The 24,558-nt window shown below is 48.0% G+C and overlaps 1 protein-coding gene across 2 annotated transcripts in view; it reads left to right on the top strand.

Moving 5' to 3' along the window:
* LOC138287429 (membrane-spanning 4-domains subfamily A member 4D-like) overlaps positions 1–24,558 on the top strand; it is a 104,693-nt gene that overhangs the window by 42,074 nt on the left and 38,061 nt on the right. For both annotated transcript variants that reach the window (XM_069227853.1, XM_069227852.1), the window contains 2 exons: positions 12,063–12,182; positions 22,595–22,651. In XM_069227853.1, the coding sequence (XP_069083954.1) occupies positions 12,063–12,182; positions 22,595–22,651 (177 nt within the window). The remainder of the gene's footprint in view (positions 1–12,062; positions 12,183–22,594; positions 22,652–24,558) is intronic.

The raw sequence follows: 24,558 nt of genomic DNA, 5'->3' as shown, positions 1-24,558 counted from the left end.
TGGAAGCTTGGACTCATCATAAGGTAGCACACAAGGTTAATATGCCCGCTGCAAAGATCGTGTACTAAGCAGATCAGAGTGCATATAATATAAAAACGATACTGCTGATCAAGTTTACACTCTCAGCGCTGTGAGAGCCATGGCAGCCAAGAGAATGTACTTTTGTCTTGTGGGAGCTTAGGGCCAGATGTAGCAAAATAAAAAATTGCGACTCGCATTTTGCGAGTTGATGCGACTCGCAAAATGCGAGTCGCAAGATGTAATGCAAGGAAAAAAAAGTTCCGAAATTGCGACTCGCACCTGGACTCGCAACGCAGTGTGCGAGTCCACAGATTGCGAGGTCGCTTTTTGCGAGTGTGCAAAAAACGAACTCGCAATTAGCGAGTGGGTGTCGCAAATTGCGATTACCTTGAAAATTGCTTACAGGTGCAGCAGAACACTCCAGAAACCACAGCAGAACACTCTGGAAACACTTCTGCATCCGGGCTACTTCCTCCAACCACCAGTGAGGCACATCTGCTGCGTGGTCAGCGCCTGCAGAATAGAATTTTGGGCAGAATTAGTGGTGTGCTGCACCACTTTGTGCGAAACAACCATGCCAGCATGCAGCACCTCAACACACGGATGGACATGATCTGCAGGAACACTGGGGACCTTGCCCTTGCCATGAGGGAACTGGCGGGAGGACTACTGGCCCAGGCAGAGGGTGGGTGGCGCAGAGATCGGCAGATTATGCACAGACTGGACAGGATGGCCACATCCATCGGCAGGCTCGCCATGAATACCACAGGCCTGTTGAGGAGGACAGTTGGGCTGCAAGTGGAGATGGGCCATTTCGCTGGGGATGTGGCTACGGGCCTGGGACGTCTCACCCACATTATCGAACTGATGGAGACACGGGAAATGTCGAGGGCCACCGGGGAAACACCCCAAGACAGTGAGGAGGGCTCAACAGTGAGCAGTGTCTCTGCCACTGACAGCAGGGTGCTCAGGAGTGGTAGGCAGAGCACCACAGAAGCAGCAGGGACCAGCCAGGCTGGCAGGAGGGGCAGAAGATCTTAGAGATCACCCAGGATCATTAAATGTGGCACATGGCGTTAATGTGCAACATGACTGGTTGGCATTTCCCTGCCCATGGACAATCTATACTTGTAAATAGTTTCTTTAATACACTGATTAAATAGTTATATTTGTTCCACTTAACAAATGGAGTATTTGGTTAATAGGTGAGTATGTTGGGAGTTGACACGTACCGTCCAAAATATTGTGTTGCAATGTGGTCCCGTCTCAGTCTGCCTTGATTAGCTATACTCCGATCCCCATTATGGCGATGTGGTTGTTCTTGCTCTTCATCATCAGGATCTGGGTCTGCAGGGGTGAGAGGTAGCCCATGTCGGGTGGCTATGTTGTGGAGGATGGCGCATGCGACCACAATTTTGAATGCGGTAATGGGGGTGTATTGGAGGGCACCTCCACTGCGGTGGAGGCATCTGAATCTTGCCTTCAGGAGTCCGAAGGTGCGCTCTATCAGGTTCCTGGTCCTCTTATGTGCACTGTTGTATTGCCTCTCTGAATCATTGCTGGGTGTTAAAAACGGAGTCATGATCCAAGGCCTGAGAGCATATGCACTGTCACCTGTTGGGCACAAAAGTACACAGTTAGGAAGTCCAGATTGTCGTGCACAGTGACCTGTGTGTATGTCTGCAAGTGTCTGTGGCTCTACCTAGGAGGTAACCATCTCCGAATTCCCCACGTTCCAGGCGTTGATGTATCCCACTATGCCTAAAAATGTATGAGTCATGGGTACTGCCTGGAAACTTAGCTACAATGTCGGTGATGACATAATGGGCGTCACAAACAACCTGTATATTGAGTGAGTGGGTACACTTTCTGTTGCGGAAAATGTGTTCCAGATTTGCAGGGGGGCATATTTGAATGTGTGTCCCATCTACACACCCTATGACATGGGGAAAGTGGGCAATGCGGAAAAAGTCCAGCTTGGTGCTGTTCATTTCTGCCTCATTCCTTGGTAAGTATATGAAGTGGGACATGTGCGTGACTAAGGCATCGAGGAAGGCCCTGAGGAACCTTGACACTGCACTTTGGGATACCCCACCTGCCACAGCAATGACCCCCTGATAGCTCCCTGAGGCCAAGAGGTGCAGTGAGCATAGCACTTGCACATGCGTAGGGATGGCGCAGCCACGCAGAGTCTGGTGTTCTAGCTGTGGTTTGAGTAAATCGATTAATTCTAGTATGGCTGCGCTGCTAAGGCGGTATTTGTCATAGATCTCCTCTTCAGTTTGCTGAAAAAGAGTCTGCCTTGTTCTATATATCTTCTCCTGTCTGTGGCCCCTCCTCCTCCTCTGCTGTGCGGCGTGGGCTCTCCTCCTCACTGCTATCAGGTATATCTCCGCCATCTTGAGTAACCCAGATGCCTTCTGGGTCTCCTTTTATACTTTGGTAATGGTTACCACCTGCTCTGAGTTAGTGGTAAATGGGACATGCAAACTGGGCTTTTTGCGACTAGTCGCAATTTGCGAGTTGCAATTGCATAAGGTTTGAGACTCGCAAATTGCGACTTGGTATTTGCGGGTCGCAAAATGGGGTCGCAACGGATGCGACTCGCAAACGGGTCCCATCGCTTTTTGCGAGTCGGAAATGGGCTTTTTGCATCCCATTTCCGATTTTGCACTGTCGCAAATAGCGAATCGGCCCGTTTGCGACTCGCAAACGTTTGCTACATCTGGCCCTTAGTGTCATCACAAGGTAGCGCATAGGGTTAATGTGTCTGCTGCAAAGAACGTGTACTAGTCAAATCACAAAGTGCATGTGATGTAAAAATGCCAAAATAACTCTATTGATTTATGTACTTTCTGGAGAGAGAACATACTTTTATCTAATTGAACCTTGGAGTCATCATAAGGTAGCGCACAGGGTTAATGTGCCTGCTGCACAGAAAGTGTACTAGGCAAATCACAAAGGGCATGTAATGTAAAAATGTAAAAATAACTCTGGCGATTTATATTCTCTCTGGAGAGAGAACGCATTTTTGTCTAGTGGAAGCTTGGAGTCATTATAAAGTAGCGCAGAGGGTTAATACGCCTGCTGCAAAGAACGTGTACTAAACAGATCAGAGTGCATATAATGTAAAAACGATACAGCCAATCGAGTTCCCGCTCTAAGAGATGTGAGCACCATGGCAGCCATGAAGCGCAAACAAAAGAAAAAACGAGTTCACCCACGCTGAAGTATATCGGCAATTGTGCAATTATCCCTGTAACAGGGTCAGTGTCCAAGGCGCTAACCAAACCACCCCCAGGCGGACAAACGTAAAGCATTTACCAATGACATCAAGTGATTTTGGAAAGGCAAGCCCACAAGCGAATGAAAGTGATGGGCGTGAGGTGGGTGTGGTTAAAAGCCCACAATACTTACAACAGGCCAAAACACTTGCGCGCTCAACCTAAAAACTGGGCCATTTGCCACCTGGTTACGTAATAAAAGACAGTTACAAATGGGGTACAGTGGGTCCTCTCACCCATGGGCCCTACTGACACTGCTTCTGGTGAACCATTGATAGCTATGCCCAATTTCAGCCTCGAGATGGAGCGTTCATATTAAAAACCAACAACTTACTTACTAGACTAGAATGTTGAAGGCGTGTTGGGTATGATTACGCCAATCAAGAGGGAAAGGGCCTCAGCCAAGTGTACTACTGTGAACTGTTCAAAACCCTGAGAGGCCAATGTGATGAGCAAGCTGATTGCCAATTGCATACGTGCCAACCTTTTCAAATTGGGAAGTAGGATATTTTGAAAAATTATTGCGGGAATGTATTTCCTCCATTGGCTTATATTGCAGCATAGACAATTTTAGGTGGGAGAAACCTAAAAGAAAGTTCTGTATTTGTTTTTTACTTTAAAAATTGGGAGTTTCCTGTCTGCATTGGGTCTGTTGGAATGCATGTAATTGCTTTAAGTAACTTGCCCATTAACCCATCCCTCCAGTTTTGCCCTTACCCAGCCCCACCCGACCTCCCCCCTTAAATTCATCCCAATACTGGTATGAGTTTCTGGGAGATGGGACTTCATGTCCATTCACAACGGGGTACCAGCCTACAGAAATTGAATTATTGTCCTGGCTCCAACCCTCCCCCCAATGACCTGATAACAACACGTGTTCAAGCCCACGATGGATCCATCATGCTGTGTCTGCTCAGGTCGGCCATTGTCGTTCTGTGCTTAGCAATGTCCCTGCGAAGCTGGGTGAAGCTCTTACCTGTCTAATCCCGCAGCAGCCTTTGTTTTTTAAACCAGTAGCATCCTCCTGACAGGTGGGATGACAGGATCAGGATGAGGCTCTGCAGGAAAACAAACCATCCCACAGCTAGGCCTCAGCCAGAGGGCGATCACCAAGTGGCCAAATGCAAGACCTGCTGATCTGACCCTGGGTGGAAACATCATGCCATTAACACCCACAATATATCAGAAATTACTGCCATTATTCTAGGACCAGGACTTTACCAGGGGTCAATGAGAATAATATGCGGTCATACAACATATATGTATATCCGAAAGCAACATAATCAGACGCATAGCTTCTGAAAAGAAGCAGAATACAATACTGATTGAGAGAAAGTGTCAAAAAATTAACAAAATCTTGGGTATTATAATCATAGACAATTTAGGATGAATTTCAATTGTAAGGTTTAGAGATACCATTAATATTTTCACCACAAGTTATATCCTTTTCTAACAGACGTGTCCAATTACTGTTCAGAGCTTTTCGGTATGCGTTAATGAATGCATCCAAGGCAACAGCATTGGAGAACAAACATGTGGTGTATAAATTGGAATAAAAAAACAACAAAATGGCTTAGAATGTACTGTTGTCTTTATTAAATTCACTGCTTTTATCATCATTAAAGACTTCTATTGAGGATTTATGTTTCTTAACTTTCAAGTAACCGACCAATAGTGTACAAACCCCGTTAGACCCACCATAATAACTGGCATTAATCATAAAAAGGTTACCATAAGCCATTTCAATAGATTTTGTTATAAACTGAATTTTAGTTTGTGTAAGATGAGCCAGCGTGTCCTTGAGATTGGTGAAATAATATTCATGTTGCTTTCCTTTTTTTTTTTTTACAACAGATGAGTAGGTTCTTTAAGGGCATCCCTCTTCTTTCTGACCACATAATTAATCATGTGCCCCCTAGCTGCCACCTTAAATGAATCCCAAATGAAATGAAATTTAGAATCTTGTATAGTGTTAATGTAAAGAATTCTGTAAGTTTTTCATAGCCATTCAGAAAATCTTTATCTTGTAGTAGACGGTTATTAAAACGCCATCTGTTTGGGTTATTTTTGTATCCAAGTCAACAATCACAGGAGGGTGATCAGAAATCAAAATGGCGGCAATTTCAGCATTCTTCAAATTGTAGGTGATTTTTACGTTGAGAAAAATATTTACTCAATTCTAGATCTAGAGTGATGGGAGGGAGGATAAAATGAGAAGTCCAATAAATCAGGATTATAAATTTGCCATGCAGCAACCAATCCTCTAGCTAAAACAGTATATTCAAAAGTCTTTTGCATTTTATTGAGAACATAAATGAGTCTAGAGTTTTTGTCAAGTCTAATAGTTAGATACAGTAAGCCAATCCCAAGATTGGTATTGGTCCACGTTAACATATTAACAGATAGTGATTCCTAAAACTGTGTATCAACTCCATTAGGTGCATACATGCAGTAGCGGCTCGAAGCGCGGTAAAGGTGCGGGTCAGCGCGGTGGGGACGACGACAAAACAAAGGAAAACGTAATTTATTTCTTTTTTTAAACGTACCTGCCTCCCCGCCACTGCGCCGCTCTTCTGGTTACACTTGCAGGCACAGGCTCCCAGGCTCAATTAATATATTCAACCGAACTTTTCTTAAGAAAATTAATGTCTTTCTCCGAAATGTGAGTTTCTTGTAACAGAGCAGTTTAAACATAAGGAAGTGAGAGCTCTCTGCCTTTAAATTGGATTCTTAAGGCCCTAGAATGTCATGACAATGTGAATATTGTTCATTAAAGCAAGAGGAAAAACGAATAAACAACTACTCTTTGAGCATAGTTGTTGGGCCTGGCCCCCTCTATGGGGTCACCCCCAAACCTTTTGCCTTCTAACCTCCTGTTTTCTGACTTTTGTTTTTGCTGGCATTAGGACTTTGTGCACTTTACCACTGCTGACCAGTGCTAATGTACTTGTTCTCACTCCTTTAAAAATAATTGTGTTACACTCAATTGCCACATTTATTTTACTTGTAAGCCCCTATTAAATGGGTACTATGTGTAGCCAGAGCCTGTAAATGTAATGCTACTAGTGAGCCTGAAGCACTTATTGTGGCACTCACTTAAGTAGTCCTTTAAAACACATTTCATGTCTTGCATTGTAGCCTGTGTGTAGGATTAATCTGCTAATTCTACCTGGCAAAATACACGTTTTGCCTGCCTGAACCTCCCTTTTTAATGCACATGTCACTCCTAATGAATGTCCTAAATAGCCCATGGACAGGGTGCAGTGAATTTAAAAAAGCTGGCCATTTACTTTTAAGTTATACATGTCTTGGTAGTGAAAAGCTCTTTAAGTATTTTTTTAGTGCTGTGAGGCCTACCCCTCTCACAGGATCAATCAATCAATCAATCACTGCATTTGTAAAGCGCGCTACATACCCGCGAGGGTCTCAAGGCGCTGGGGAGGGGGGTGCTACTGGTCGAAGAGCCAGGTCTTGAGGAGTCTTCTGAAGGCCAGCAGGTCCTGGGTCTGTCGTAGGATGGTGGGGAGAGTGTTCCAGGTCTTGGCGGCGAGGTAGGAGAAGGATCTGCCGCCTGCGGTGGTTTTTCGGATGCGGGGGACTGTGGCGAGGGCGAGGTTGGCTGAGCGGAGGCTTCGGGTGGGGGTGTGGAAGCTGAGTCGGTTGTTGAGGTAGGTGGGTCCGGTGTTGTGCAGTGCTTTGTGTGCGTGGATCAGGAGCTTGAAGGTGATCCTTTTGTTGATGGGGAGCCAGTGCAGGCCTCTCAGGTGGAGTGTGATGTGGCTGCGGCGGGGGACATCGAGGATGAGTCGGGCCGAGGCGTTCTGGATGCGTTGGAGTCGTCTCAGGAGCTTGTTTGTAGTTCCTGAGTAGAGGGCGTTCCCGTAGTCGAGTCTGTTGGTGATGAGGGCCTGGGTAACGGTTTTTCTTGTGTCGAGGGGGATCCATTTGAAGATCCTGCGGAGCATACGGAGGATGTTGAAGCAGGGCGCGGAGACGGCGTTGACTTGCCTGGTCATGGAGAGAGTGGAGTCGAGGATGACCCCCAGGTTGCGTGCGTGGTCCGTGGGTTCCGGGGCAGTGCCTAGTGACGTGGGCCACCAAGAGTCGTCCCAGGCTGATGGGGTGGGTCCGAGAATGAGGACCTCCGTCTTGTCTGAGTTCAGCTTCAGTCTGCTGTCCTTCATCCAGTCGGCTATGGCCTTCATTCCTCGGTGGAGGTTAGCTTTGGCGGTGTCGGGATCTTCGGTGAGGGATATGATCAGCTGGGTGTCGTCGGCGTAGGAGATGATGTTGAGGTTGTGTTGTCGTGCGACGTGGGCGAGGGGGGCCATGTAGATATTGAACAGTGTCGGGCTGAGGGAGGATCCCTGTGGGACGCCGCAGATGATCTCAGTGGTTTTGGAGCGGAAGGGTGGGAGGCGGACGCTCTGGGTTCTGCCGGAGAGGAAGGATGTGGTCCAGGCCAGGGCCTTCTCTTGGATACCGGCGTCATGGAGGCGTGCTGATAGGGTGCGTGGCAGACCGTGTCAAAGGCTGCTGATAGGTCCAGGAGGATGAGGGCAGCTGTTTCTCCTTTGTCCATCAGGGTCCGGATGTCGTCAGTGGCGGCGATGAGGGCGGTCTCGGTGCTGTGGTTACTGCGAAAACCAGATTGGGACGGGTCCAGGATGTTGTTGACTTCGAGGTAGCGGGTCAGCTGTTTGTTGACAATCTTCTCGGTCACTTTTGCCGGGAAAGGGAGCAGGGAGATGGGACGGAAGTTCTTGAGGTCCTTGGGGTCTGCCTTGGGCTTCTTCAGAAGGGCGTTGATCTCGGCGTGCTTCCAGCTTTCTGGGAAGGTTGCTGTCTCGAAGGAACAGTTGATTGTTTTCCGGAGGTGGGGCGCGATGGCTGCGCTGGCTGCGCTGGCTTTGTTGAAGATGTGGTGAGGGCAGGGGTCCGATGGGGATCCGGAGTGGATGGAGTTCATGGTTTTGATGGTGTCTTCGTCGCTGACGCTGGACCAGACGGTCAGGCGACTGGTGCGAGTGGTAGTCGCAGGGGTGGTGGACTCGGTGGTGGGTGAGGGGGGGTCGGGGTTGAAGCTGTCGTGGATGTCGGTGATCTTGCGGTGGAAGAAGGTGGCCAGGGAGTCGCACAGGTCTTGAGATGGCGGGATGTCGTTGCTGATGGAGCTGGGGTTGGAGAGTTCTTTCACGATGCTGAAGAGCTCTTTGGTGTTGTGTGCGTTGTTGTCTAGGCGGTCCTTGAAGGCGGTCTTCTTGGCGGTCCTGATGAGTTGGTGATGTCTGCGGGTGGCACTCTTGAGGGCTGTGTGGTTGTCTGGTGTTCGGTCGTGGAGCCATTTCTTCTCCAGCTTCCGACAGGTGTGCTTGGAGATCCGGAGGTCCTCGGTGAACCAGGCGGCTTTCTTGTTGGTGTGGTTGGTTGTAAAGGTCTTGAGAGGGGCGAGGGTGTTGGCGCAGTCGTTGATCCACTGTGTGAGGTTGGTCGCGGCAGTGTCTGGGTCGGTGGGGTCGGTGGGTGGTCTCAGGGTGAGGGCGGTAGTCAGTTGGTCCCCGGTGACCTTGCCCCAGCAGCGGGTTGGTAGCTGTTGGGTGCGGTGGTGTGTGGTGGGTTTTCTGAAGGTGAAGTGGACGCATCTGTGGTCGGTCCAGTGTGGTTCGGTGGTGTGGTTGAAGGAGACGTGGGGGCTTGCGGAGAAGATGGGGTCAAGCGTGTGTCCAGCGGCGTGAGTGGGTGTCGTTACTAGCTGTTTGAGTCCGAGGTTGGCGAGGTTGTCGATCAGGGCGGTGGAGTTGGCGTCGTTGTTGTTCTCGAGGTGGAAGTTCAGGTCCCCGAGGAGGATGTAGTCCGTGGAAGCGAGGGCGTGGGTGCTGATGAGGTCAGCGATGGTGTCACTGAACTGTGGGCGGGGTCCGGGAGGTCTGTAGAGGAGAGTTCCTCTGAGGGTGGTGTTGGGGTCGGTGTGGATCTGGAAGTGCATGTGCTCGGCGGTGGTGAGGGTGTCATCGGTGTTTGTTGAGATTTTGATGGAGTCTTTGTGGATGATGGCGATTCCTCCTCCCACTCCGTTGGTGCGGTCTCTGCGGGAGATCTTGTAGCCCTGTGGGATGGCTATGGCAATGTCTGGTGCTGAGGTGGCGTTCAGCCAGGTCTCCGTCAGGAAGGCAACGTCAGGGGCAGTGGAGTCTAGGAGGTCCCAAAGTTCGATGGCGTGCTTGCGAGCGGAGCGGGTGTTGAGGAGGATGCAGCGGAGGTGGTTGGGTTCTCTGGCTGGTGGTGTGGAGGGTTGGATGCTGGTGAATCTGCAGTTCCGGCAGGTGAAAGGCCCCTGGGTGCGTTTCGGGGTGGCCCGGTAGCAGGGGTGTTCTCGTCTGGTGTTGAGTGCGTGGATGGTGCTTGCGTCGTGGTGCAGTCTGGCGTTGCGGGGGTGCGGGTTCTAGGGGTTCTGGTGCTGGGTGCAGTCCAGGCGCGGACGGGCACAGACGGGCTTGCCTTAGGCGCGCCTTTGGCGCGCCAGCGGCGCGCCCTCTGCGCGCGGCCTCCATATGAGGGCAGAGGGAGGGAGGAGCAGCTGGGAGGTGGGAGCGGGGCGGCCAATGGGAGTGAAGGGGGCGGGGCAGCAGGGGCTCAGCAGCAAGGGAAAAACCCGGGGAAAAACCCAGGGGAAAACCCGGGGAAAAAACGGCGGGAAAAGACGGCGGGAGAGGGACAACAGAGCACAGGGGTACAGAAAGCAAAACACAGGGGCACAGAATGGAAAAAACAAGTGGCACAGAAGCACAAGCTCAGGGGAATAGAAAAAAGGGAGCGAGTAGTCAGGCGGCAAAAGTGGCAACGGAGGTTCAACCCACAGGGGGCTGCGTGGCAGATGGGGGGAGCGACCTGCCTGGTGGATAACATTGGGTTACCTTAGTACATTAACTACGTGCTAACCTTTGATTGGTAACAAGTAGAACATCATGTGTGGTCTCAATTATTGTAATTTAAAATCCTCTTTAATGGTAAAGTCAGGTTTTAAGTCACAATTCTGAAAATGCCACTTTTACAAAGGTGACATTTTCTTGCCCTGTGTCACATGACTATGAATAGATGGCAGTTGGCCTTTGTGTATTCCTCCCAGATATGAAACAAGGGGGGGTTAAGTGTTGGTAGAATGGGGCATTCTGTAAGGATGGGTAGGGCAGAGCTGTCCCCTCCCCCACTTACATTCCAAAGGGCTGCCTCCAGCACACTCAAAAAGGAATGTGACACCAACCCATTGTCACCCTAGTACTCTTGGACAGTGGAAGGGGGAGATTTCCATAGCCAGATGTAAAAAGGGGGCCTAGACGTTTCTCCCACTTAAGGGCTGGCACCAGGTATAAATATTGGACCCTCAGGCCAACTCTTCAGTACACTGCTGGACTTGTAGAACACTCAAGAAGGATGGCCTTGTTCCCCAGAGGACTGCCCTGATGTTAGAGGCTTGCTTGGACTGCCAGAGGCCTACCCTACTGCTATCAGATTACTGCCCTGCTGTTAGAGGCGTGCTTTGCTGAAGGAGATCTGGAAGTTCTCTGTGCACCAAGAAAGTCTTAAGTGACTCAAAGGGCCAGTTGGCTGACCTCCTGTTCTAAGCTACAAGGACACAACAAGATCCAGAGGCCTCCATGCAACTGCACAGCTGACCTGCTACACTAGCCCGGCCTGGACCTGCATCTGAACCTGCATAACCCCTGCTGGCCTCTACTGGAGTGAGTTCCTGATCTCCAAGAGGTGCTTCCCCAAGTCATGGACACTTGACTGGTGCCAGAGAGAACTCCTCCTGGTTTAAATGAAGTATCATGAAAGCTGGTGTGAAGCAATGCAAAGCCCCGCTGCACAGACAACTCTAAGCCCTGCAAAGCAGCGCTGCATAGACCGCACACCAAGGACATCAGGTACAGTCCTTGGCGGGCCAAACATGGTCCTGTGCCCGACCTGCACTCCATTGTGGGTGGCCTGAAGTCCGGCATAAACAGATACCCATTGTTAGCGCTTCCTGCTTCTTGGCACTATTTTCACTTACGTTTCTGGAACTCAATATCTCAGATTCTACTGATTGGAGTTTTGTCATTTTGGTCTTTTTTTATTTATTAAAATTCACTCTATTTTTTCTACATTGGTTTGAGATTTTTCTTCAGTTGTGTTTTCACTTTATACCTGTTTGTTTGCTGCATAAATACTTAGCACATTGCCTTTAAGCTAGGTCTGACTGCTTTTGTGGCAGAAGGTTAAGCACAGGTTAATTTAGTGACAATGATTGTGGTTGTTGCTTGAAGAAGGGTTTCATCCCCCCCATCAAAAACTCGATCTCTTACAATAGAATTATTCAGTTTCAGACAGAAATACTAAAAAAGAGATTTCATGACAAAAATGGAAGTTGGTGCTTAGGAAAAACAGTAAGAAAAAAACAAATAGAGGGACAACAGGAAACCCCCAGAGAACAAAAAAGTGAAGTATGGTTAAAAGTGGAAGGGGCATTAAGCATAAATGTGAAATTAAAATGATATAATAAGTTAAGTACAAGGAGTAGAGAGACACCATAATGGATGGCCAATCAGAACGTCCAAACCCGAAAACAAAGAAAAAGAAACATGATTAGGATATGAATAGATATCTGTACTAGAATGATGGGCAAACAATGGATAAAACAAAGAAAAGAATAAAAAATATTAAAATACACTTACCCCAACATGATGGTTTGTAATGTATGTTTTCTTTTAAATGCAGGTCGCCCAGATCCTTATCGGACTGATACAGTTCATCCTGGGCATCATACTGGCCATCTCCATGGGAACAATCTTCTCCGTAGGCGTGATCGTCGGCATTCCCTTTTGGGCTGGAATCTTCGTAAGCATAAGAAATGCAGTAGGGAACAGTAACCATTGGATCTGATGCACACTAATGCCCAGATTTACCAAGTTGTCACATAACGCACTACTCAAATTTACTATTGTTCATTGTGTGAGGGAGAGAGAGCAGTAAAGCTCCATATCTCCTATGTTATGGCATTGTCCTAACAGTGGTGCACAATCAGGCTGCCTAGCACCATGCACACACCTTTGCACTATAGTGCAAAGATGTCTGTGTCATATCTACCATAGGTTTTGTACTGGAAGCTATCCTTTCAGTTCGAAATACTATGCCTAGACAAATGTTATAGTTTTTACCACTTTGGATGTGTGCTGTACAGTGCAGATTGACGTGGGGTGTATTAGGGTATAGTGGACTGATTGGAGTAGAATGGAATTGGATAGATTGGAGTGGAGATTGGAGTGGAGTGGTATAGATTTGAGAAGAGTGAAGTGCAGTGGATTGCAGTGAAGTGCAGTGCAGTGGATTGGGGTAGACAGCAGTGAAGTGGAGGGGAGTATATCTGAGAGGAATGGTGATCGATTGGAGTGTGATAGAGGTGATTGTGGTGGAGGTGAGTGGGGTAGATTGGGGTGGAGTGGGTGGTTTCAAGTAGATTGGAGTGGAGTAGATAGGATGGGGTAGATCAGTGTTGATTGGGGTAGAATGAAGTGAGGTATTTTGCGGTAGATTGGATTAGGGTAGATTGGGGAAGAGTGGCTTGGGGTGGACTGGGGTAGACAAGTGGTGTGGGGTAGATTGGAGTGGAGTGGGTAGATTGGAGTGGAGTGAGGTTGGTTCTACTGGGGTAGATTGGATGGATAATAGAAGGGTAGATTGAAATGAAGTGGGGTAGATTGGGATAGATTGAAATTGAGTGGAGAAGATTAGGGCTGGGTGGGAAAGATTGTGGTAGATTGGAGGGGAGTGAAGTGGGGTAGACTGGAGTGGGGTAGAGTGGTGCGGGTAGATTGGCATGGGGTGGGGTAGATTGGAGGGGGTGGAGTGTAGTAGATTGGAATAGGGTGAGGTAGATTGCAGTGGGGTGGAGTAGGGTGGATTGGGATGGGTTGAGTGGAGTGCAGTGGATTAGATTGGACTGGAGTGGGGTAGATTTTAGTGGAGTGGGGTAGATTGGAGTGAAGAGGAGTGAGGTTGATTGAGTAGAGTGGAATGTGGTCGTTTGGTGTAGAGTGGAGTGAGGTAGATTGGGTGGAGTGGAGTGTGGTAGATTGGTGTAGAGTGGAGTGGGGTAGATTAGGGTAGAGCAGAGTGTAGTGGGGTACGTTGGGTGGATTGGAATGGGGTAGATTGCAGTGTAGTGCGGTAGATAGGGTGGAGTGGGGTAGATTGCGGTAGACTGGAGTGGGGTAGATTGGGCTCTAGTGGAGTGGGGTTGATTGGAGTGGAATGGAGTTGGATAGATTATAGTAGAGATTGGAGAGGAGTGGGATGGATTGGGGAAGAGCTGAGTGGGGTGGTTTGGGGAAGACTGGAGTGAAGTGGAGGGGAGTAGATTGGAGTTGAGTATGATTAGATTGGAGTGGGGTAGATTGTGGTAGATTGGGGTCTAGTGGGGTGGGGTTGAGTGGAATGGAGTTGGATAGACCGGAGTGGAGTGGACATCAGAGTGGAGTGGGATAGACTGGGGAAGAGTGGAGTGGTGTGGATTCAGGTAGAATGGGGTGAAGTGTAAGGGAATAGATTTCACAGGAGTGGGAATAGACTGAAATGGAGTGGCATAGGTTGGGGCGGAGTTGGGTGGGGTAGATTGGGGTGGAGTAGATTCGAGTGGGGTGGATTGGCATAAATTGGTGTGGAATAGATAGGATAGGGTAGATAAGTGTTGATTGGGGTAGAGTGAAGTGGGGTATATTGGGGTAGATTGGAGTGGGGTAGAATGGGGAAGAGTGGCGTGGGGTAGGGTGGGGTAGACAAGTGGAGCAGGATAGATTGGAGTGGAGTGGAGTAGATTAGTTTGTAGTTGAGTGGGGTAGATAGGAGTGGAATGGATTCAGGTTGATTGGAGTGGGGTAGATTGAATGGATTAGAGTACGATAGATTGAAATGGAGTGGGGTAAATTGAGGTAGATTGGAGGGGAGTGGTGTGGGGTAGAGTGGAGTGGGGTAGAGTGGTGTGGGGTAGATTGGGATGAGGTGGGGTATATTGGAGCGGGGTGGATGGGTGTAGAGTGGGGGTAGATTGGAGGGGAGTGGAGGAGATTGGACTGGGGAATAGATATGAGTGGGGTAGATTGGGGAAGAGTGGAGTGGTGTGGATTCTGGTAGATTGGGGTGAAGTGGAAGGGAATAGATTTGACAGGAGTGGGGATAGACTGATAGGGTAGATAAGTGTTGATTTGGGTAGAGTGGAGTGGGGTATATTGAAGTAGATTGGAGTGGGGAAGAGTGGCCTGGGGTGGGTTGGGGTAGACAAGTGGAGCAGGGTAGATTGGAGTGGATTGGATTAGGGTGGAGTTGAGTGGGGTAGATTGGAGTGGAATGGACTCAGGTTGATTGGAGTGGGATACACTGAATGGATTACAGTAGGATAGATTAAAATGGAGTGGGGTAGATTGGAGGGGAGTGGTGTGGGGTAGAGTGGAGTGGGGTAGAGTGATATGGGGTAGATTGGGATGGGTGGGGTGGATTGGAACATAGGTGTAGAGTGGGGGTAGATTGGAGGGGAGTGGAGGAGATTGCACTGGGTAATAGATTTGGGTGGATTGGAGTGGGGTAGATTGAAGAGGGTTAGATTGAAGTGGAGTAGGTTGGAGTAGGGTAGATTGGGTAGAGTGGGGTGAGGTAGATTGCAGTGGGTGGAGTAGGGTGGACTAGGATGGGTTGGGTGGAGTGGATTAGATTGGACTTGAGTGGGGTACATTTAAGTGGAGTGGGGCAGACTGGAGTGAAGTGGAGTAAGGTAAATTGGGATAGAGGGGAATGAAGTGTGGTAGATTGGTGAAGAGTGCAGTGGAGTAGATTGGGGTAGAGTAGAGAGTAGGGGGTAGGCATTACGTGGATTGGAGGTGGTAGATTTGAGTTGAGTAGGGGAGTTAGGGGTAAAAGTGGAGTGGGGTAGATTGGGGTAGATTGGAGTGGGGTAGATTGTTGTAGATTGAAGTGAAGAAGATTGAGGTATAGTGGAGTGGGGTTAATTTGGAGTGGAATGGAGTTAGATAGATTGGAGTGGAGTGGAGACTGGAGTAGAGTGAGATAGATTGGGGAGGAGTGAAGTGGGGTGGATCGGGGTAGATTGGAGTAAAGTAGAAGGGAGTACATTTGAGAGAAGTGGGAATAGATTAAAGTGGAGCGGGATAGATTATGGTGGAGTTGAGTGCAGTAGATTTGGTGGAGTGAGGTTGAGTAGACTGAAGTGGGGTGGGGTGGATTGGGTGGAGTGGATTAGATTGGACTGGAGTTGGGTAGATTTGAGTGGAGTGTGGTAGATTGGAGTGAAGTGGAGTAAGTTAGATTGTGGTAGATTGGTGTAGAATGGAGTAGAGTTGGGCAGATTGGGGTAGAGTGGAGTGGGGTTGATTGTGTGGGTTGGTGTGGGGTAGATTGGAATGGATTGGGTAGAGAGAGATGGTGTGGAGTGTGGTAGATTGTAGTTGATGGGATTGGGGTAGACTGTGGTAGACTGGAGTGGGGTAAATTGGAATGGGGTAGATTGGAGTAGAATGGAGTTTTATAGATTGGAGTGGAGCGGAGATTGGAGTGGAATGGAAAGGATTGGGGAAGAGTGGAGTGGGGTAGATTGGAGTAGACTGGCGGTATATTGGAGTGGAGTGTGAAAGAGTAGGATGGAGTTAAGTAGGGTAGATTGGGGTGGAGTGGGGTACACTGGAGTGGGGTATTTTGGGTGGATTCGAGTAGATTAGATTGAAATGGAGTGAGGTAGATTGGTATGGACTAGAGTAGTGCTGGACAGATTGGATTGGAGCTGGGTAGATTGGAGTAAACTGGAGTGAAGTCATTTTGAGAGGGGAAGATTAGAGGAGATTGCTGTGGAGTGGATTGGGGTCGATCAGAGTGGGGTAGAGTAGACTGGGATAGAGTGCGGTGGGGTATTTTGGGCAGGGGTGGGGTGGAGTGATATATGTTGGGGTAGAGTGGGGTAGATTGGGGTAGTTTGGAGTAGTGTAGATTTGGGTGGAGTGTGGTGGGATAGATTGATTTGGGCTGGATTGAGTTTGATTGGAGCGGAGTGCAGTAGATCTGAGTGAAAAGTGGTAGATTGAAGTGGGGTAGATCGGAGTGAAGTGGAGTGAGGTAGATTGGGTTAGAATGGAGTGGATTGTGGTAGACTGAGGTAGAGCACAGTGGGGTAGATTGGAGTGGAGATGGGTGGGGTAGACTCGGTGGATTGGAGCGGGGTAAACTGGAGTGGACGGGAGTCGATTTCAGTACATTGGAGTGGGGTAGATTATAGTAGGGTAGATTAAGGTAGGGTGGAATGGGGCAGATTGGAGTGGAGTGGTGTATATTTGATTGGAGTTGGATAGATTGAAGTGGAGTGGAGATTTGGGTAGAGGGGGAGATTGGAGTAGATTGGGGTAGATTGTAGTAAATTGAAATGGGGTAGATTGGGGTATAGTGGAGTTGAGTGGAGACTAGAGTGAAGTGGGACAGATTGTTAAAGAGTGGAGTGAAATGGAGTGGGGTAGATTGGAGTGGAGTGGGGTAAATTGTGGTAGATTGGAGTGGGGTAGACTGATGTACACTGCAGTGTGGAAGCTGGAGTGAAGTGGGATAAATTGTAATGGAGTGGGGTAAACTGGACAGGGGTAGCCTGAGGTGGAGTGGGGTTGATTGGGGTAGAGTCAGGTACATTGGATTGGAGTGGGGCAAAATGGAGTGGGGTAGATTGGAGTGGAATTGGGTAGATTGTGGTAGAATGGGTTGATTGGGGTAGATTGGAGTGGAGTGGGGTAGATTGGGGGAGATTGGAGTAGATTGCAGTTGTGTGGGTAGACTAAGGTATATTGGAGGGGAATGAGGTAGATTTGAGTGGAGTGCAGTAGATTGGGGTGGAGTGGGGTAGATTGGATTGGAGTGGGGTGGTGTTGATAGGGTTAGATTGAGAGGAGTGGTGACGATTGGAGAAGAGTGGAGTCGGGTAGAATGGAGTGGAGTAGAGCGGAGTAGAGTGGGATGGATTGGAGTTGATAGGAGTGGAGTAGGTTAATTGGAGTGGAGTGGAGTAGATCGGGTAGATTAAAGTGGAGTAGGGTAGATTGTAGGTGAGTGGGGTAAATTGGATCATAGTGGACTGGAATTGGGCAGTGTGGAGTAGAGCAGGGTAGATTGGGGTAAAGTGGAGTGGGGTAGAGTGGAGTCTGGTAAACTGGGATAGATTGAAATAGAGCTCGGTGGATTGGAGTGGGGTAGGGTAGATTGGAGTGGGGCATCTCGGGATGGGGCAGAGTGGGGTAGATTGGGGAGGGTGGAGTGGTTTGAATTGGAGTAGGGTGGATTAGGGTTGTTTGGGGTAGATTGAGTTATATTGGGTTGGAGTGGGGTAGATTATAGTGGAGTGGGGTAGATTGGGGTAGATTGAAGCGGAGTGGGGTGGATTTGAGTGGAATAGACTGGAGTCGGGTAGAGTGGAGTGGGGTAGATTAGCGTAAATTGGGTAGAGTGGGGTAGATTGGAGTTGAGTGGGGTAGATTAAAGTGGAGTAGATTGTGGTATATTGGAGTGGGGAAGAGTGCAATGGGGTAGATTGGAGTAGACTGGCGGTATATTGGAGTGGAGTGTGAAAGAGTAGGATGGAGTTAAGTAGGGTAGATTGGGGTGGAGTGGGGTACACTGGAGTGGGGTATTTTGGGTGGATTCGAGTAGATTAGATTGAAATGGAGTGAGGTAGATTGGTATGGACTAGAGTAGTGCTGGACAGATTGGATTGGAGCTGGGTAGATTGGAGTAAACTGGAGTGAAGTCATTTTGAGAGGGGAAGATTAGAGGAGATTGCTGTGGAGTGGATTGGGGTCGATCAGAGTGGGGTAGAGTAGACTGGGATAGAGTGCGGTGGGGTATTTTGGGCAGGGGTGGGGTGGAGTGATATATGTTGGGGTAGAGTGGGGTAGATTGGGGTAGTTTGGAGTAGTGTAGATTTGGGTGGAGTGTGGTGGGATAGATTGATTTGGGCTGGATTGAGTTTGATTGGAGCGGAGTGCAGTAGATCTGAGTGAAAAGTGGTAGATTGAAGTGGGGTAGATCGGAGTGAAGTGGAGTGAGGTAGATTGGGTTAGAATGGAGTGGATTGTGGTAGACTGAGGTAGAGCACAGTGGGGTAGATTGGAGTGGAGATGGGTGGGGTAGACTCGGTGGATTGGAGCGGGGTAAACTGGAGTGGACGGGAGTCGATTTCAGTACATTGGAGTGGGGTAGATTATAGTAGGGTAGATTAAGGTAGGGTGGAATGGGGCAGATTGGAGTGGAGTGGTGTATATTTGATTGGAGTTGGATAGATTGAAGTGGAGTGGAGATTTGGGTAGAGGGGGAGATTGGAGTAGATTGGGGTAGATTGTAGTAAATTGAAATGGGGTAGATTGGGGTATAGTGGAGTTGAGTGGAGACTAGAGTGTAGTGGGACAGATTGTTAAAGAGTGGAGTGAAATGGAGTGGGGTAGATTGGAGTGGAGTGGGGTAAATTGTGGTAGATTGGAGTGGGGTAGACTGATGTACACTGCAGTGTGGAAGCTGGAGTGAAGTGGGATAAATTGTAATGGAGTGGGGTAAACTGGACAGGGGTAGCCTGAGGTGGAGTGGGGTTGATTGGGGTAGAGTCAGGTACATTGGATTGGAGTGGGGCAAAATGGAGTGGGGTAGATTGGAGTGGAATTGGGTAGATTGTGGTAGAATGGGTTGATTGGGGTAGATTGGAGTGGAGTGGGGTAGATTGGGGGAGATTGGAGTAGATTGCAGTTGTGTGGGTAGACTAAGGTATATTGGAGGGGAATGAGGTAGATTTGAGTGGAGTGCAGTAGATTGGGGTGGAGTGGGGTAGATTGGATTGGAGTGGGGTGGTGTTGATAGGGTTAGATTGAGAGGAGTGGTGACGATTGGAGAAGAGTGGAGTCGGGTAGAATGGAGTGGAGTAGAGCGGAGTAGAGTGGGATGGATTGGAGTTGATAGGAGTGGAGTAGGTTAATTGGAGTGGAGTGGAGTAGATCGGGGTAGATTAAAGTGGAGTAGGGTAGATTGTAGGTGAGTGGGGTAAATTGGATCATAGTGGACTGGATTTGGGCAGTGTGGAGTAGAGCAGGGTAGATTGGGGTAAAGTGGAGTGGGGTAGAGTGGAGTCTGGTAAACTGGGATAGATTGAAATAGAGCTCGGTGGATTGGAGTGGGGTAGGGTAGATTGGAGTGGGGCATCTCGGGATGGGGCAGAGTGGGGTAGATTGGGGAGGGTGGAGTGGTTTGAATTGGAGTAGGGTGGATTAGGGTTGTTTGGGGTAGATTGAGTTATATTGGGTTGGAGTGGAGTAGATTATAGTGGAGTGGGGTAGATTGGGGTAGATTGAAGCGGAGTGGGGTGGATTTGAGTGGAATAGACTGGAGTCGGGTAGAGTGGAGTGGGGTAGATTAGCGTAAATTGGGTAGAGTGGGGTAGATTGGAGTTGAGTGGGGTAGATTAAAGTGGAGTAGATTGTGGTATATTGGAGTGGGAAGAGTGCAGTGGGGTGGGATAGATTGGAGTGGAGTGGGGTAAATTGGGGTATATTGGAGTGGAGTAGGGGAGATTGGAGAAGAGTGGGGTGGGGTGGGATGGATTGTGGTAGACGACTGGAGCGGGGTAGATTGGATTGGGGCAGATTGGGATATAGTGGAGTGGGGCTGATTGGAGTGGATTGGAGTTAGGTAGATTGGAGTGAAGTCGAGATTGGAGTGCAGTCAGATGGACTAGAGAAGAGTGGTGTGGGTAGATTGGAGTGAAGTGGAAGGGAGGAGATTGGAGTAGAGTGGGAATAGATTGGAATGGAGTGGGTAGATAGGTGTAGAGTGAGGTAGATTGTGATACATTGGAGTGGGGTAGATTGTGATGGATTGAAGAGGGGTAATTTGGGGTAAAGTGGGGTGGGGGTTGATTGGAGTGGAACTGGGTTGAATAGAATGGATTGGAGTGGAGTGGGATAGGTGGGGGAAGAGTGGATTGGGGTGAATTGTGGTAGAATGGAGTGAAGTGGAAGGGAGTAGATTCGAGAGGAGTGGGGTAGATTGGGGAAGAGTGGTGTGGGTGGGTAGAGGTAGAAAAGTGGAGCAGGGAGATTGGAGATTGGAGTGGAGTGGTGTAGATTAGGGTGGAGTGGAGTAGAATGGGGTGGGGTAGATTGGGACGGGTGGTGTAGATTGGAGTGGGATGGAATGAGGTACATTGGGGTAGAGTGGGGAATATTGGGTAGATTGGCGTAGGGTAGATTGGGGTGGCATGGGTGGAGTAGATTGATGAGGGGTGGTTTGGGTTTGATTGGAATGGGTTTGATTTGAGTGGAGTGTTGTAAATTGAAGTGGGGGAGTGAAGTATAATAGGGTAGATTGGGGTTGAGTAGAGTATGGTAGATTGGGTAGAGCAGAGTGGGGTAGAGAGGAGTGGGGTAGATTGGGTGGTACAGATTGAAATGGAGTGGGGAAGATTGGGATAGATTAATTTGGAGTGGAATAGGTTGTGGTGGAGTGGGGAAGATTTGGGTAGACTGGAGTAGGATAGATTGGAGTGGGGTAGTTTGGAATGGGGAAGATTGGTGGGGTGAGGTAGACTTGAGTTGGGTGGAGTGGAGTAGAGTGGATTGGGGTAGAGTGGTGGGATTGGGATGATGTGTGGTAGACTGGAGTGAGATGAGTGGGGTAGTTTGGTGTAGAGTAGGGTAGACTGCAGTGGAGTGGAGTGGAGGAGATTGGAGTACATTAGGATAGATTGGAGTGGGGTAGATTAGGGTAGAGTGGGGTGAGGTAGATTGGAGTGACGTGAATAGGGTGGATTGGGGTAGGTTGGGTGGAGTGGAATACATTGCACTGGAGTGGGGTATATTTGAGTGGAGTGTGGTAGAATGGAATTAGTGGATCCGGGTAGATTGGGGTGGAGTGGAGTGTGGTAGACTGGTGTAGAGTGGACTGGGGTAGATTTGGGTAGAGTGAAGTGTAGTGTGGTAGACTGGGTGGACTGGAGTGGGGTGGACAAGAGTGGAGTGGGGTAGAGAGGGTGGAGTGGGATAGATTGTGGTAGATTGGAGTGCGGTAGATTGGAGTATAGTGGAGTAGGGTTGATTGGAGTGGAATGGAGTTGGATTGGAGTGGGATAGATTAGGGAAGATTAAGTGGGGTTATTTGAGCAAGGTAGTTTAGGTTAGATTAGAGTAGAGGGAGGGTAGTGAGGTAGATTGGAGTGGAATGGGATAAATTTGGGTAGATTGACGTGGGTGGGGTAGATTGGGACGGGTGGTGTAGATTGGAGTTGGTTAGAGAGAGGTATATTGGGGTAGAGCAGAGTGGGGTAGATTGGAATGGGGTAAACTGGATGGATTAGAGTGGGGTAGAGTGGAGTGGGTAGATTTTGGTAGACTGGAGTGGAGTGGAATGCAGACGATTAGAGTTGGGTAGTTTAGGGTAGAGTGGAGTGGGGTAGATTGGAGTGGAGTGGGGTTGATTGGAGTGGAGTTGGATAGGTTGGAGTGAAGTGGAGACTGGAGTAGAGCGGGGTAGATTGGAGTGGAGTGGGTAGATTGTGGTAGATTGAAGTGAGGTAGACGGAGGTAGATTGGAGTGAAGTAAAGTGGAGTGGAGTGGGATCTAATATTAGAGCATATTGTCAGGAGTGAAGTGGGGTAAATTTAAATGGAGAGGGGTAGATTGGACTGGGGTAGCTTGAAGTGAAGTGGGGTAGATTGGGGTGGAGTCAGGTTCATTGGAGTGGAGTGGGGCAGAGTGCAGTGGGGTATATTGAAGTGAAGTAGATTGTGACAGAGTGGGTTTGATTGGTGTAGACTGGAGTGGAGTAGATTGGAGAGGAGTGGGGTAGAATGGGGTAGACTGTAGCGGCATATTCCATTTCTGTGTGTGCTGCAGAATGCCTTGTGTTACTTTATATTTACTAAACCACACAAAGCCAGGAAATGCAAAACAAATCATAGTAAATCTGGGTCCAGGTATTTACAGTTCCATTAGCAGTATCAATTGGACTGAAGTAACAAAGAGTATAGTCTAAAATTGTTTCTTCTCATGCATACTTAATTTTCACATACAAAATCCATTGGGAATATTGTGACCTAAAAAGACATTTTGTAGAAACGCACCAAGATTGCACATATTACATGCATGCGTCTCTAAGCACAACCATGTGGAACTGTGAATTGTTTTATTCCGAATCGTTGAATCTAAATCACTCTTTCATTGACATTCACCAGTTTATTATTTCCGGGTCCCTGTCCACCGCGGCTGAGCGGAACAGAAACATTTGTCTGGTAAGTACTTTATTGTCTGTAGTAATGTCAGTTTTCTGCCATCATGGTCCATTACTTCTGTGTTCGTCGGTGATGTAAGCGTCATACCAGAGCAGCCGGGATGGACCCGCGGAAGTCGCGCCCCTGGGAGAGACTCCTCCCCTGCCCGCTACAAACCCCAGAATAATGCCAGTAAAGGAAACCACACCCTTGTATTGGTGTAGACTGGGAAGGGATTAGGGGGTTGTTTTTCTCTCGCTCTCTCTCTCTTTCTTTCTCTCTCTCTCTCTCTCTCTCAAATGTCATAGGCTCTCCTGTCATTGCCTCCAAATTCCCTAAAGTTACTTTGATCTCCCTGCCGCTTACACACCAAAAGAGTGCATATTAACATTTGTTTGCAGACAGAAATAATGAATGAGAGGGATGATTGCTAGATACCTTCTCTAATACCTAAACAATAATACTTTATTCTCTTTTTTACTGCTCACGTACTACTAATTACATTATTTTAATTAGGGTAAAATAGACTAATGTGTCTTAACTCTATTGCTAACTCTAACCTATGTTAAGTATTTCATTTTAATATTCAAATATAATTCAATGAAACTAATAAACTATTGGCTGATTTTCATTTCACTATCCCTCATGCTATATATATCACCAATCAGCTATCTATTTTTGTGCTAATTAAACTAATTTTAAGTCCATTAAATAAATTCGAATTTATTTTAATTGATATGTACCATTACCCTGGCCGCAAAGTGAATTCTGTCACTAACACTAATCACTGTTTAACGTTAACTGCATTAAAACACCGGAATATATTTAAATTACTTCAATTTGGTTTCCTAAATGTATTGCTATTCCTCACTCATATCCTAACCCTAGACTTAACCCTAATAAATATTTAATGTATTAGTTTAGGTAAGTATGATTAGTTTAACGCATGGTAATTTATTTTCAAAATATGATACGTTTAAACGTATAGTGTATGAATGAATTATTGAAAGAAGTATCCTTATAAAGCATGGCTCTGACAATGCGGGGTACCGCGGTGCTAGGAGCCATCAGTGAAGGAGACATACCTAGATGAATACTGGTAAGAGTCAGAAGTTGTGAAGATGCTGAGATGTGACCTCGGAGTAGCAATGGGAGGTCCCCGCTGGGAGGTGGGAGTAGGAAATGAAATGACTGGTGTCTGATCACATCCTTTTCACTTTCTGTTAATACCCTCGGCAAGGAAGTAGCCAGAAAATTAAAATACCCCCCACGTCGAACCAAAGCCGTTATGGTCTTTTGGCATCAAGCAACCGAAGCAAGCCACCGCCCTCCTCCCCGCTCATAAGGGCTCTTCCATTCAAGCATCTAGCCACTCATCCTGTCATCCTTCCATCCATCTGCTGTCTACCATTTCACCTTTATATTCTGTTATCCATTCATTCTTTCATCCATCATTCAGCCTTTACCATTCCATTCATCTGCACATCTACATCCACACTGATCCATTAAACCACTAAATCCATCCATCCATCCATCCACCCATCCATCCACCTTCCCTTCCATTCATCCATTTCTGTAGCCACCCTTTCACTCATTCATCCTTTCAGTCATTCATCCATCCTTCCTAATGCTGATCTATCTGCCCGTCCTTTCACTACATCCATCCACCCTTTCTCTTCATCCATCCATCCTCCCTTTCACTCATTCATTCATTAAACCTTTCACACAGCCATCCATTCTTTCACTAATCCATCCACCCTCCCAGACATCCATCCACTCATCCATCTATCCATTTTTCCTTTTCACTCATCCATCCATCCATTCACTCACTCATCGATCCATGCTTTCACTCATCTGTCATCCATTCACCCTCCCTTTCACTCATCCTTCCATTCTTTCACTCATCCTTCCATCCATCTTTTCATCCA

This window comes from Pleurodeles waltl, chromosome 4_1, assembly GCF_031143425.1.
Source record: "Pleurodeles waltl isolate 20211129_DDA chromosome 4_1, aPleWal1.hap1.20221129, whole genome shotgun sequence".
NCBI classification, from domain to species: Eukaryota; Metazoa; Chordata; class Amphibia; order Caudata; family Salamandridae; genus Pleurodeles; species Pleurodeles waltl.
Note: the sequence above shows the minus strand (reverse complement) of the source record. Positions and strands in the feature narration are given on the sequence as shown.